At 41.9% G+C, this 15918-nt stretch overlaps 1 protein-coding gene across 1 annotated transcript in view; it reads left to right on the forward strand.

Annotated features, from left to right (window-relative positions):
* Positions 1-606: 606 nt before the first annotated feature.
* The window catches only part of LOC310926979 (SPRY domain-containing SOCS box protein 4-like), a gene marked incomplete at its 5' end in the record, with an annotated part of 35068 nt that continues 19756 nt past the window's right edge, over positions 607-15918 (forward strand). The window contains one exon of the mRNA XM_083889210.1: positions 607-1339. Coding sequence (XP_083745336.1) covers positions 607-1339 — 733 coding nt within the window. The remainder of the gene's footprint in view (positions 1340-15918) is intronic.

Raw genomic sequence — 15918 nt, forward strand, 5'->3', positions numbered from 1 at the left:
ATATGGCACAGGAGCGAGTGCCCAAGTGCTTCAAATATGAGCAGTGTTGCACAACTGGGGAATATTTGGTTGGCTCCGTGCTTGTGCTGGTATTGTTGCGTGAGTTTTTTGGGAGGATGTAGAATGAGTCAGAGGGAATATGTATAGCGTGCATGTGTGTGTGTATGTGTGTGTGTGTGTGTGCATCATTATGCTCATTGTTTATTTCAATAAAAAGCAACATTGTTCCTCCCTGTACTCTTTTAATCATCATCGTTCTGTGCATCTCTTGTTCTTTTTCCAGCTCATTCCCAGGGACTATTGTTTGTTGAAAAGTAGCAGCTGTTAATACCTACATTTAATCTTTTTTTCTCTCCTTCTTTTTCCTCAACAGGAGCGGCGCCCACTCCGTCTTCCTGAAGACATATGTGGTATGAAACCAGATCATACGCATCTTTCATTCATCACCTCCTCCTCCTCTTTCATCTCCCTCCACCACCACCAGTTAGCAACTCTCTCACAGCTCCACCGCATTGATGAGGTAACATCAAGCTCCACACAGCACAGCACCCACCTGCTCAAGCACCGCCCTCCCCCCTTCCTTCTGCCAACCCCTTCACTACAGCTATGGGTCAGAAGATTTCTGGTGGGATAAAATCGGTCGACAGTCGCGGGGAAAGCGGTGGCTCCCCGTCTTATCGGCCCTTGGCTCATCGCCGGCAGCACCCGGCGCTAAGAGGCCCGGATTTCTCCAAACCTCCCAGGCTGGATCTCCTGCTGGACATGCCATGCGCTGGAGCAGAGACCCAGCACCGTCACGCGTGGAACCCCGATGACCGCTCGCTCAACATTTTCATCAAAGACGAAGACAAATTGACATTTCACCGGCACCCGGTCGCTCAGAGCACAGACTGCATTCGCGGGCATGTCGGATACACAAGAGGTCTTCACGTGTGGAAGATCCACTGGCCCTCTCGGCAGCGAGGCACCCACGCAATAGTTGGAGTTGCAACATCAGAAGCTCCGTTACACTCTGTCGGGTACACGGCGTTGGTGGGGTCAGACTGCGAGTCCTGGGGCTGGGATCTGGGACGCAACCGGCTCTATCATGACAGTAAGAACCGGGCTCACAGCTCGCTTCCATCTTACCCGTGTTTTCTCGAGCCGGAGGAGTCGTTCACGCCGCCGGACTCTCTGCTCGTGATTCTGGACATGGACGAAGGGACCCTGAGCTTCATGGTAGACGGACAGTATCTAGGAGTGGCATTTAGAGGGCTGAAGGGCAAGAAGTTGTATCCCATTGTCAGCGCTGTGTGGGGACATTGTGAGATATCCATGAAGTACATCAACGGCTTGGATCGTGAGTATAGTGCACCACACTAAGACTACACAAGTATGCTTAACACACTGGAGGGGGTCTACTCACTGCTTATGTTTGTTTACATACATGCCGACTACATGATCCCCCCCAAGACATAGGAAGCCCAGTCTTTTTTTGGACTGTATCCACTTCTGCTGTAGTATCTGCAGTCACTAACCAACAACAACAGCATTTCACAACTAACCTCAGTTTGGTTGGAAGACCAAGTTTGGAAAAATATCCCTAACTCCAAATCAAATGATTTACATGTATTAGAGTTGTGAGGGTTAGGGTTAGGTGGAGCAATGACAGTGAATTGGCAATATCATGGTTCTGACGCCCTGTATTAAGACGTTAGATTGTGGACATTTGTATCCTGGTTTGTTGTTTGTTTCACAATTGTTTCCTTGGCAATGAACTGAGTCCATTTTATTTAGGTTTTCTCCTGGAAATTGAGGTAACTGCAAACTGCAAACATGTTGTTGACACCTGTTTTGAACCAAACTCACCACCACTAATCAAAATGTTGTGATCCCTGGCTCCTCCAGACGAAATGTTGAAGTGCAAATTTCCCCTGATGTTTGATTTCCTTATTACTTTATGTGAGAAGGGAGAAGTGCCATTTAATTCTTATCTAGTGCTGTCAGTGTTTATATATGAGCAGTACATTTATCATTATTATAGTGGTCATGGTCTTTCTATCATTAACTCCACCAAGAAGGTTATGTTTTTTTGTTATTGTCTGTCCGTGAGCTGCATAACTAAAAAACTGAATGAAGGATTTTAATGAAATTTGGAATATTGATTAAGCCCAAGGAGAAACTATTAAATTTTGCTGTATTGACACTGTAAGAACTGAGCAGCCATGACCAAGGTTTGTGCTCTCTTTCTGTGCTTTCGCTCGTTAGTAAAGGAGTTTGTTCTGCAGTAAGTTGACAATCTCATTCAAGAGGTTGTTACATCTGTGTACTTTTTTATTATTATTTTAATGGATACGAGAGGAAAATTAGTTTAGAAAGAGCGATATGGATGTTATAACTGTCCAGGGTGTACCCCGCCTATTGCCCTATGTCAGCTGAGATGGGCACAGCACCCCCCGCGACCCTCTGGTGGAGGATAAAATGGTAGATAATGGATGGATGGATATGGATGTTATTCTACATGCTTTGGGGATTTAGATATTTGAATATGGTGCGAGCTGTCACCAGGAAACTTTGGATTATGTTAGGAAACAAAATATCCGTCTACGTGTGTGTTAAAAGGTAAAAGGCAGCCTTTTTCTCTCTTCTCTAGTAAACAGCAGCTCTATGATGAGCATGTTAGAAGTGATCTTAGCCACACATCATGGAAACTTGTGCCGATACACACCTGCTGGGAAGGGAAAGTGTGTGTTATGAAAACAGGCCTTATGATCTGACTCTAGTCATCTCCTTGGCCTACTGTTTGTAGAACCGAATGGTTGATATTTGATACAACAACATGGTTTGTTTTGTCTGTTACCCCCGCAGAAAGCGGGAAAAGAGATCCTGCAGTTTGCTGCATCTGCTGCCTTTTTTCCCCCCGATCATCTCACATTTCTTAGAAGTTCACCGCTCTCTGGAGATGATATTAAGAGCCTGTTTTCTTGAACCTCAAAAAGAGGTCAACTCGTCCAAGTTTTAATTTGGATTTTTTGATCTTAAATCTGTTTAAGTTTAAGCCTTTAACACGAAGCCTCAAAAAAAATTTTTTTTTTTAAACCGTAACCATAAAAGGGACAGAAAAGTGTTTTTACCCATTTTTCCCAGTATATCTTTCACTATCATGCATTTAAAATGAAGAAAAACACTGTAGTTGTACATGAACTCCAAATTTTGTGTTTGGTGTTTAAATGTCCAAAATGAGGAAACTATGTACAGGCATTTTTCCAACTCTCTCCTCTTTGGTGACAAAGTCACTGATTCGCCAACCTTTGCGACTGAAATTACCTCAATAACCTCACGTTGACTGGCAACTTCTCAGCTTACAGTTGGAATTTTTCCAATAGCAGAAACCGTCGCATAGTTAGAGTAATGCAAAGTGCTCTTGCTCAAACTTGTTGTCAGCGATACACTGGGTGTTAAAGGGTTAAAAACTGCCTCGATGCATGTTTAATAATCTCTCCATGTACGAACTGCAAATATTTGAAGATCAGTCATAAGATTTATGACCCGACAGTGACAGGCAGAGCGTCGAGCACTGTAGTTGACTGTAGTTGTTGCTCTCTATCCATTGGCCCTGTAAAGGACTGGTGACCTGCCCATGGTTTACTCCGCCTTTCGCCCTATGTCAGCTGGGATTGGCTCCAGTGTCCCTGTGACCCTCATGTGAAGGACAAAGCAATAGACAATGATTGAGTGAGTGAGTGACGGGTCATGATGGTCCAGATTGAACTCGCACACTTTCACCGGGCTCTGTACATGGAGATGGTGAGTAAACACATAACGCATGACAAAATATGATGGTGCCTGCAACACAAGAAAACTCTGGTGGTGCTGGAAATGAGAGGAAAGTGACACTTGATGGAGAATAAACCAGGCTTTAATGCACCTTAATGCAGTTTTGACTCACTTCTCACGCATTTACATAGAAGTCTAGTCTTTTTTTATTTTCATCCCAGTGACATTGCCAAGATGACTGTCGAGCAAAGAGTCTTGCCCATAAACACCTCTTTTCTCAGGTTTACTTCAAAGCACATACTTTGCGTCTTACTTTAACCGTTTTCTATCTGAGAGATTTCACGGCATGCGATGGGCAACCTGGAAGAATACAGAGAGGGTTGGGCCTTTTCAAAGCCCCCATTCCTGCCAGCAAGTAGACTTCATGCTGTGAAATGAGGTTTGACTGTTGAAAATGAGCAAAGCTTAATGCAGTGGGGGATAGTGACGGTTGAAAGGCTCATACCGATTGGTGTAGCTGACAGAAAAATGAGAAAGAGGCAGCAAGAAATATCAAAATAAAGTACAAACCAGACGGTTAACGTGATATTAATCCGTGTTTGTCTGCGCAAAGCATTAGGTTCTTAAAACTTCGGTAAATGCGGACTAACGGCAGAGCTACCAGATGTATGCAATACTTCTCTTACAAATGAGCAACACTGTTTGGGTATACTTGACGGTGGGTGGTGTTCGATGACACAAACTTGCTGTAAACCTGTCGATGAAGTTGCATGTTGCAGCTGCATATTTCTCACCTCACCTAGCAGAACCTATGGTAGCCTTCAGTTACCATTAAAGCTTACAAGGTGCTAAGTTTATCCGTTAAAAAAAACATGGTGGTCCAACATGGCAGCCTCTGGAGAGAAGACTTATGCCTGTTTTGAATATAAAAGGTTCATTCTTTGGTAATGAAAACACCAATTCATACACTCCGATGATTGCACACTCCACTCAAAAATAAATGCAATTAAAAATAGTTATTTTATTGTCCATTGGTGCCAAATGGAAGAAGGAAAAAAAACACTGGACCTTTAAATAGATAAATTGAGAAGAAGTCATAAAGTCAGTCTAAAATAGCATTTCTTCCAAAACTCATAAACAACAGAAGTAATAAACACAAACACACCATGCACACACTCACACACACATACTCACAGAGCTTTATTAAGAAACAAGCCTCAGGTGGGGGAAATCCACTTGGACCAAGACTCATTACATTCTCTCATTAGCACATTTATAACCGAGAGGTCATCTTGGGTTATTGTTGCTCTGAATACAAACCCATTACTGTGCTAAGATTAATATCTCAAGACTTCATTCAGAGGTGAAGTAAACAACCTGCTTTTTGCAGAGTTGGCAAACGGTGTGCGATTACAGTCCGTGTGCCGGCTCCACTTAATATTAGTTTGGAACTGAATGGGCTCGTCTGCCCTGCAGATGACTGGATGGATAGTGGGGATGGAGTCATAATTGCTCCCCGTCTGTGAGTGTATGAGCGGCTGCGAATGACAAACCAGCTGCATGTGGTCAACAAGATTACAGACGTAGAGTCATGCGCCCGTTTCTCACTGCGTTATTTCATTGTTATTGTTTTGTGTGTCAATTGAAAATTCGTGTGTGAGGCTCAATATGTGTAATGTATAAACCTATGCTGTGTGTGCTTGAGAGTAAGTGAGTCTGGTTGTGAAAAATCCTTCTGGGTATTCCAGTAATGACTTTATCTAACAGCATCTTGCTATGAGAAGCGACTATTGGATGCTTTGTGAGTTATTGTTGTGTGGGGGAAGAACATAACTGCAGGGTATTAGAAAGAGATTTACAGGAGTGGCGTCTCCTCACCACAAACTGTTTGTTTTTCTCATCACTCAGGCTCGGGCCTCACTGCACCAGGAGCATTTGGTCATCACTTTACACCACCTTAGATCATTGCTCCCATTCCTGCAGTAACACTACACACGCCAGTGAAAAATAAAACCAACAGCACTCCACGCTTGTGGTCATTTTAAGATCACACAAAGGCAGTCGGTGTCAGCAAAGCATAAAAAGGACTAGGGTTCAAACTGCAGTCTCGCTGTAAATGTGGTGTAAATAATTCATCGGATTTAATGAACAGATACCTCTTTGTCGCCAAGACAACATTTGGCTTGTTTCATCTCTTGAAGCACATCTCCCTCTCTCTTGTCTTGCCTCTGTAATTGTACCATTGCCCCCAGCTTCAGCTCTAATATGTGACACTCCCTCTTCTTTCTGTTCCTCATTCTTATGCACACATCAACACCAAACCATCACTCACTGGAACATCTGGCAGTTTAATGTTGCCTTTCCTATCAACTTATGTGAAAACATTATAAATCCAGTAAATGGAACTGGTTTAAAATTTAAGTGAAAATATTGCCCACTCTTCTCTTCTCTGGGTTCTAAAGCTGCTCATTCTGCTTTTCGGGCCAGAACATACACACACACACACACACACACACAGGTGGAACCATTCGTTGAGAGGATGTCATGGCAGAGGCAGCACACAAACTGAAGAGGGTTAAGGAGAGTGAGGGAATAAGAGGCTGGACAAGGGAGAATATTGGCCTGGTTTTCATTCGCCGGTGTTCGCTTGCACTCGGCTAGCAGAGGGATACTCGACTGAGGGCGACCTGGTTGTGTTACTGTTGGACGAGTGAGTGTAATAGTAGAGTGTTTGAGCTCGCTGTGTGTGTCAGGCTGCGTAATTGAAGTCATCTCGTCCTCTTCTCCCGTCTCATTCATAAATCAAGTGATTCAAACAAACACAAGGTTGAAAACACAAGCTACGTAAACTAAAGCACTATTGTTCTTTTTGTATTTGCTTCTAATATATTGAAAAAAAATAAAATAAAACAATGTAGTCATATTTGTATATAATTCTATATAATAGGCTGCTGTACCTGGTCTGAAGACATGGTTGTATGTACATTAGGAGTCCTGCTTCAGAGTTCATTGGTATTGTTGGCATGTCAACAAATGGACGTTACCTCGACGAGAGCAAATGTTACGTTGTTACTTTAGCTTTTCTTAGGGAAGGGAAGAAGCAAAGGACGCAAGGTGGAATTTGAGGGACAAGACATTGTCAGGAACAATCTGGCTGACTCAGCATGACAATATTTTTTTTCAAAAGTCTGTAAAAGGTTCTATTCTTGGCTCCACAGTGCAGCACAGAGTTCTACACAAACTACACAAACAGAACTCAAACATGTGCCTATGGGTGATTGACGTATGGACTTTTTTAATAATTTAAATCCTTATATTTAGGACTCTGGAGGCCCTATCAATTGGCAAAGTGTGAAAAAAGATGACTCACTCATGTTTTTGTGGTCCTCCTCAGTCCGGAGATAAAAGTACAGGAGATAAAACACGCAATGTTGACTTCCGCACTCCTTGACACGTCACAATGCGGTAAATTCCTGGAATTGTTGTCTCGCGGAGCTCCGCTTTGTCCGTAAAACACGCGAGAGTGCTGGCGAGGGCAACGGCATCCGAAAACTGGAAGTCCGCGAAAAGTTCTATTCTTGGCTCCACAGTGCAGCACAGAGTTCTACACAAACTTCCAGCCTCAGAGGATTTATCTGTCTAGTAGATACATGGCAATGTGCGACGGAGAGCCTGGCGAGAGCCTGCAAATTATCACTTTTCCAAATGCTAACCACTGTTAGCTCCCAGTAGTCTCTGTGGCTGATGTCATTTCCTGTCCCTTAAGTATCGTTTTACCTTTTTTAAGGTGGACTTTTAAGGTGGACCTAAAGAGGTACTACTAAACGGAGCGTTCTGAACAGGGCTGTTTTGGCAGCGTGATTGAACTGCTGTGGTGCTTCATCCTATTTTTCGACCAAAGCATGTCACAGACATGTTTATTAGGACACCAGGGAACTAGGTTAACTTGGAGAAATAGGATATAATATGACTCCTTTAATGTTTGAAATACACTGTGGAGAATGACAAACACATGGACTGAGAAATTAGCTGAAAGAAACGTGAAACGCTAAACGCTAATACCAACATTGAGATCTTGTTGGAACGGAATGATCCACATTTCACAGTTAAAATCTCAACTGCACGGCTCATTCCAGCTTCACATTCCAGCACTCATGTCAACGAGGAGTGACCCAGTTTTTTTCTCTCTCCTGTAAGCCGCCTTGATACTCTGACCTCCCTCCCTCTGCCCTACTGTTTAGTCTGCATCACATGGGCTTATACACTCCACATCTGACTGAAACCAGCTGCCCCTGCTGCTGCTGCATGCAGACAGCCATTCACCAAAGCCACACAACACTGAGATCCATTCATGACTGGCTTGTTTTCATGAGAGCCTTGGCACCCGGAGGCAACGCGGTTTAGTTAACTTCCCTATGGTGGGTCATTCTAATGTCACAGTCATTCTAACTGTGCCTGAAGAGCACATGCACATAATACCTGTGAAGTTAAGTGCAGGTAATGTGCTGGTTTTTGTTATCGACTTGGTAACAGCAAGTTCAGGCACTGAGAAGCAGCTGGTGTAGTCTGTGTTTAAAGTCAAACACTGAGAGTGAATGTGACCCCAGGGTGGGAATTTTGTCCTCCATCACCGTTGATGAAATCCATGAAACCGACTACATAAACATATCATGACAGAAAATAAAACACTGAATTGCCATTTTAAGAAAAGCCAAGCTCGACTCGTGAGTGAATGGGTGATCGTCCCACCTCCTGCCACCCAGCCAGCACCTGAATGTTCTGGACGTTCTCCTGCTGTTGTGAAGTTTTAAATTTTAAGTTTTAAGCGGACCACATCCAGAACATACACATCCAAATGTCTGGCCATTGTCTGGAGTTGATATTTGAAAATGGTGAATAATATGATTTTCTTCAATATCATGCAACTGGAGCCGCAACTAACAATTATTTTTGTGATCGATTAATCTGTCGATTATTTTTCTCTATTAATCGTTTGGTCCATAGAATGTCAGAAATTGTTAAAAAAAAAAAAAAAAACGTTGATCAGCGATTGTCAAACGATTTTCTCGCATGTCTTGTTTTGTCCACATCCCAAAATGACTCAGTTTTAATGATCTAATGATTTAATGATGTGGAGCAAAGAAACCAGAAAATATTCACATTTAAGAAGCTTAAACAATCAGAAACTTTATTTTAATCATGAAAAAAGCTTAAAACCGATTAATCGATTATCAAAATAGTTGACGATTAATTTAGTAATCGATTAATAATCGATTAACCTTTTCAGCTCTAATTGCAGCAAAGGTTTAAGGGTAAAGATGCTCTGTGCACACACATTTTGAGACATATAATTTCTGAGATCAACTTATAAGTGCATAACTAAATTTAGCTTTTCTTTTCTTTTTTCCATTTCTCTTCCGATTATCATAGTTTTATTCTAGACTGGTAGACTTTTGGATAACTATCAGTTTTGACATGATAGTGATAGTAAGATAGTAAGATATTTTTCTGTTGAGATTTTGAAATATCTGCTTTCTACTGGCAACATTGAAATCTGGGCTTCTGAGCTCGAGCTGACCTTGGATAAGTGATAGAAAACGGATTGGATGAATGGATGTTTAGATGTCACATACGTTATGTGTGAAGATGCTTTGATTAGGGTGAAGTAATTATTTTTATAAACGTCAGTCGACCGGTATTTGAATGACACAGTAAATGTTCCCAAGGGATGCAGTGATTGCATTTCTAGTGAGAGCCTGAAAGTTTGTACGCTTGAGTTTCACACCAAGTGCTGGCTGTGTGGTATGTGGGTTGGTGGGTTATTACTCAAGCTTAACTTAGCTGCTGGCCTCAGGCTTAATGGCCTCCACTCTGCTTTTCATGCTTCCCTGATTTGTCTCCCTCTGGTCTCCACTGTCACATGTGCACGGTGTGGTCTCTCTGTGGGGCAGCTTTTTCCTTTCTTTCTTTGTTTGTTCCCCTGAAGTGTTGGACAGGTTGTACAGTGTGTGGGCTCTGGCAAGGAGCTGCTAATAACTGGCCTGACACACAATGACAAAGGTATACTGTATGCTGTGTTGTTGTTGTTTTTTTTTCTTACACTACACAACCTAGATTTCCAGTGCCTAGAAAACGCACATTTGATTCAGCGATGTTCTGGTTGGTCATCTCCTGCTGAGGTTAAATTAGAGAAAGATCAGATTAGCGGAAAGATGTGTCAATAATGACAGAGAGTTTCAGAGATGGGGAGAACGTCTCCTCATGAAACAAGCCTGTGAGATCTGTCATCCCACAATGGCAATCCTGATTACTGCAGTTTTAACAGAACAGTTTGTGTTTGTACCTGCTCTTAACTACAAAAAGCTCATTACAGACACTACAGTGCCTGATTTACAGTTCCCCCCCAGCTATTGAAAGCAGCATCATGAAAACATTCTCCTGAACTTCAGTGTTCTTGTTTGGATGGATGGATGCCTCTTGACTTGACAAAATGTGCTCTGCAGCCTCACACTTGACACACTAAGCACAGCACTCTGTCTGTGATTGGCTGCTCTGAAACCTAGTTTTCTTAATCTGCATCTGCCGTAAGATCTCGACACCCCCAAGCTCCAGCAGTGACGTCATGTCACTGTGCAAATAATCATGTATTCGGCTGCAGCGATGAATACACAAAAACACAACTAGAAAAGCACTCGGAGAGCACAGACCTCCGCCAACGCAGCTCAGCCCTCAACAAAATAGCGATAAAAACAGTGATAGCCTCTACGGATCACGCCCCCAAAATAATCACTTGTTCCTGGTCCCATTGCGGACATTTCATGAAAATGTCATCCAAATCCGTCTGCGACTTTTCGAGTTATGTTGCAAACAGACAGACAGACAAACTCCGGCGAAAACCTCTTGGCGGAGGTCGACAAAATAAAACAAGGAAGTGAAATGAAAAGTGGAGTGACACGAGGAAGTGGCCTCATATAACTTGACAAAACTATTTTGTGCTGTCACTCAGAGTAGATGGTTGAATGAAAGACATTTAATAATGAATTAATAAAAGTAACTATGTCAACTGTTAGGGCCCACGGTTGGTGTAGTGGTTAGCACGCTTGCCTTTGCAGCAAGAAGACCCGGGTTCCTGGGTTCGAGCCCTGTTTGGAACAACTTCGGAACAACTTTCTGCAAGGAGTTTGCAGGTCCCCCCCTGTGTGCGTGGGTTTTCTCTTGGTTCTCCGGCTTCCTCTCACAGTCTCACATGTGATATGGGGATTAGGTGAATTGGTCACTCTAATTTGACCGTAGGTGTGAGTGTGAGTGAATGGTTGTTTGTCTCTATATGTGGCCCTGCGCTGGCGAACCGCCCAATGTCAGCCGAGATAGGCACAGCACCTCCTGTAGACGATAAAGCGGTAGATAATGGGATAATGGATGGATGTCAACTGTTGCTTTGGACACCAACTCAGTCCGCTTACTACACTCAATCATCATCAGCTGTGGTTTCTCCTGTGGTTAATGACGCCACCTTTAAAGTTTCATAACCAAACCACTTCTCTGGATGGTCTCCTGTGGGTTTATTTTTTTTTATTTTCAACAAAATCAAATGAACAGACATAGGGACGATTTGGTGGCGTCTTTAAATTTCAGCCACGAGCAAAAAAGTTAAAAGTTCTTATGGCCGTTCACATCCACATTCCCGCCTTGTTAAGTTTCCTAACTAACGACTGGAAATTGAGAGAGAGGCAGAAGTGAAACTGGGGTGCTGAAGAAGGTGAAGGAACGTGTGCTGGTTTATGGATTAGTGTTGTAGCCTCGTGCAGACGCAGCCATTATTTGAGCTCGTCTGTGACTCTGTGTTGTCTGTGTGGTCACTGTGTCTACAGTCAGACCAACTCTCTCTCTGCCCACAGTAAATACAGTTAGACGAAGCTCACTTCTCGGAAATAAGTTAGGATTGTGCCAGAAAGTCCCAACAACTGCTTTTTTCTGTTGAGTCGCTAAATATAGCAACAAAGTCACTAAGTTGTCTGTTTGTTTTATTTCCCTTTCTTTCCCCCGGCTCGGTTCATTCTGTCCCCGTTTCTGCGAAACCCTTTTCCTTTAGTATGATTTGAGTGACTCTGTGACTCCACAAACACTACACACTCTCTTTTTTCCTGCCTCTCTCATTTTCTACTCTTTTTTTATTCCACCAGTGTGCTTTTATCGATCCGTTCCACCTTTTACAAGCACCCAGACGCTAAAAGCAACGTGCACCCGCCCTCGCTAATGAGCACTAACACAAGTATTTGACATTAATCTTCTTTAATCTACTGCAACTACGGGTTCAATTTACATCTTGTCCAGGAAACCAGCGGGGCTGTGACAATAGTGATTCACACATATAACCGTCTCTATAGCAACCAGAACTGCCAACACCTTCACGTCAATGCCTTGCAGATATTAAAAGCTGAATGTGGATGTTTTACACAAGACAATATGCACTACATTATATTTAGGAGTGTGTTATTTCTGTCACTGATGAACTGGAACCTCTTATATTATATTATATGTATATATTGTAATGACTTCCTTACACTTTACGACCATTTTTAGAAACATAAGTTACATGACGTGTTACAGTAATATTTTCAGTTTGTCTACATTGACAGCTATTTCACTTTCCATCATTCATTCAAACCTCAGAACCAAATACGTATATCTTTATTTCTGTGAGAGTTCACGTCCATAACGTCGCTTTGAGGTTGCACTGTAGTGTGAGATACGGTGTATTAACGGTCATGCAGTCTATTCTTTTGCACAAATACACCTCACGAAAAGGCCTTTTTTTGTGTTTAGCGCACAGTATGCTTTTGTTTCTCTTTGCCAAACCTGCTTTAACTGTCCTCGTGCACGTGTAACACCAAATCTACTTTCTGCTCGTCTGCTGCTGCCTCACGGTGCCAGGACTGCGAGCTTAGTTACCAGCTGTCAAGAAGATATTTTTACACCAAGTCCTTTTGTTGTCGAATAAATAACTAAAACTTCAGGAAGAGTCTTAGCACGGCAGAAACTCATTTATTTGTATATCCAGCTACTCTATTTTCACCGTGTATGTACACTGGCATGTTTATGAAAAAGCTGCTACACTGACACTCCAATGACTGAGCAGGAGAATAAGGTCATTTGATAAAAATGGATCTGAACTCCTGGGAGTTGTCGCATACCGTTTTTACAATTGACTAAATCATTACTGTACTACAGCCTGTGCATTATGTGTGATAAAGGCCTTGTTATTAGTTCTATTTGTTTAATATGAAACTGATTTGACACTGTGCAATTTGAGACAGAGAAATCCGTTTCTCCATTTAAGTTGCCTCTCTTGGGGCAGATATAGTGGTTTTAAGTCATATTATGCAAAATCTACTTTTTAATCATTTCACTCCTTATATTTGGGACTCTGGAGGTCCTATCAGTCGCCAAAGATGACTCACTCATGTTTTTGTCGTCCTCCTCAGTCTAAGTACAGGAGATGAAACACACGATGTTGACTTCCGCGCTCACTGGGACGTCAATGCGCAAAATTCCTGGAATTGCTCTGCTTTGTCCGGCATCCGAAAACTGGAAGTTTGCGAAAAGTTCTATTCTTGGCTCCACAGTGCAGCACAGAGTTCTACACAAACTTCCAGCCTCAGAGGATTTATCGGTCCAGTGGATACATGTTTACTGTATATGACAGCAATGTGCCTGCTAGAGCCTGCAAATGATCACTTTTCCAAATGCTAACTGTTGTTAGCTCCCAGTAGCCTCTGTGGCTGATGTCATTTCCTGTCCCTTAAGTTTCGTTTTACTTTTTTTTTAAGGTGGACCTAAAGAGATACTACTAAACAGAGCGTTCTGAACAGGGTGATTGAACTGCTGTGGTGCTTCATCCTGGTATTTTGACCAAAACCATTAGGACACCAGGGAACTAGGTTAACTTGGACAAATAGGGTGTAATATGACACCTTTAATGTATTGGATATTCATGCTTTGTTGTTTGTACATGTAGGACATTCTTTTGGAGACTTTATTTGATTGTTAACTTCCAAAAATGCACTGAAAACATCAGCAAGTCGGAAGATTGCTTTGCAGCCATCATGACAGAGCGCCCAATGGAGAGTCAGAGAAATTTATGTGAGCAAGAAAAGCTGTTAAAGAGCTATCAGTTTTGAAAGGTCAACAGTAATTTTTTTTTTTAGCGACCCATAAATCCCACATTTTACACCATCGTAGAATAGACTCTAATGGTCACACACAAGTGTTTTTTTGTGGGGGGGAAGAGGGGAAAAACTAATAGAAAGTGTTTGATGACCAGTGATTCAGAAAGTCATTGTTTTCATTGATTAAATCCACCGAGTGGGCAGATCCACACGTCCTCTCTCATGTAATGAATGAGCGCAGTAATGAATGAAAAGCGAGGTAATCCTCCTCAATCTTCATCTCCTTCACTCTTTGTTCAGGGAACTGTAACACTGCTCTCTAATCAACTGTTCAATTCGGCCTCCTGATATTTGCAATTTACCCACAGGCTGGAATCCTTTGTGTCTGCTCATGGATTCAGACATATTGAAAAGTCTCTCAGCTCTGTCTCTCTCCATTTCCCACTGTGAATAAGACCAATTTATTCAACTGTGTTTTTCTAACGTCTTCAGTTATTTTCATGGCTCAGAGTGGATTTTCCCGATTTGTTAATGAAAACTGTCACTGCACAACAATCCATTCAATTACTGTCAGTCACTCACTTTCTGTTTCCTGAATGCGGTTCGACGCGCGAAGGGGAACTCAAGTCAAGTCTGTGAACTCGCACTGAATTACATCCATCTGTTCCCGCTAAAGACATGTAGCACCGTTTCCACAACAACACTTCTCACAACTTCACTCAGGTTTTTTTATTTTTTTTATTTTATCACAAGCATTCAGGAATTCTGTCCCTTGAAACACAGGACGGAGCAATGATGCAATGGCTTTTTAAATGTCCTCGAAAAACCTTCACTGAACAGTTTTTATGATGGAAAGTTGAAAGATCTAGAAACTCCCATGTTTCCCACCTTTGATACACGGGTAACTCCTGGAACCATGTAAGGAGTAGTGAGTTACATAAAGATATGTCCTCACTCTCATTCTATCTTCTCTTCATGTGAATACTTATTTTTGACTTTTCATTTTGAATGTTATAGTGACACTATACAGTTGCCATAGCATTTATTTTTAGTTTTTATTATGTACACATGGAAGTAAACTGACTAGAAACCCAGCTTACACGTACTCGTGGCCAAGAAACTGGGGTTTTCCCACAGCAGTTACAAAGAATTACAGAAATGTGACATTTACAGAAATCAGGTTTCAGCAGATCTTTGCAAAGCTCTGTGGACAAGCATTATGCTTTTTTATCAATGTCTATAGTTAGGCCTCTTGTCACATTTACCTATGTTTCTTAACATGTGGCTGTTTTTGCTCTTTCCAAACAGAATGAAGCAAGAACACACTGTTGAGTTTCTTTCAGTTTAAGACACTTTTATCATGTCTTTCACAATAGATGTGTTGTGTGTGAGTAACTGTTTTAAAGTGCAAACTTTCAGAAATTGTGACATAATGTATGTTGCCGTAAGTTACCCACAACCTGGAAAGTTAGTTGTGGCCAAAGGCCAAAGTCTCAATGGATATCTTAGACCTGTGATGGAATCCCTTATTAGTCCTTTTAGAGATAATTAAATAAAAGAAAGAAAAATATTGTATCTTGTAATAAATGAATGAATGTGCAATGGCACAGGGATGAAGGCTGCAGTGAGGTTGATCCTGCACAATGCATTTAAGCTCATTTTTACAATCTACCCACTGCAGGGTAAGATTAAAAGAAAAACCTTCAAAGTACCAAGGATGTATTTTTACCCATATGCTAGAAAGAACACCATTATTGACGCAGCTGTATTTGAGTTGGAGGACGTTACACTGTGCAATAGGACAATATTTTTGCCAGTTTCTTTGGAAAAAGTGTGAATTTTTATTTAAAACACAGCATGTGCATGTGTTTGGACACGTTTCACATAATAATGCTTGTCTTTTTTAGAGACCAGTGATGTGCAGCACGATGCGCAGAGATTATCTCTGATACCGAGTTAAAACGCTAGTCTGGACAGAGATCATTTTAAAAAG

This window comes from Microchirus variegatus, assembly GCF_963457635.1.
Source record: "Microchirus variegatus genome assembly, chromosome: 5".
Lineage (NCBI taxonomy): Eukaryota > Metazoa > Chordata > Actinopteri > Pleuronectiformes > Soleidae > Microchirus > Microchirus variegatus.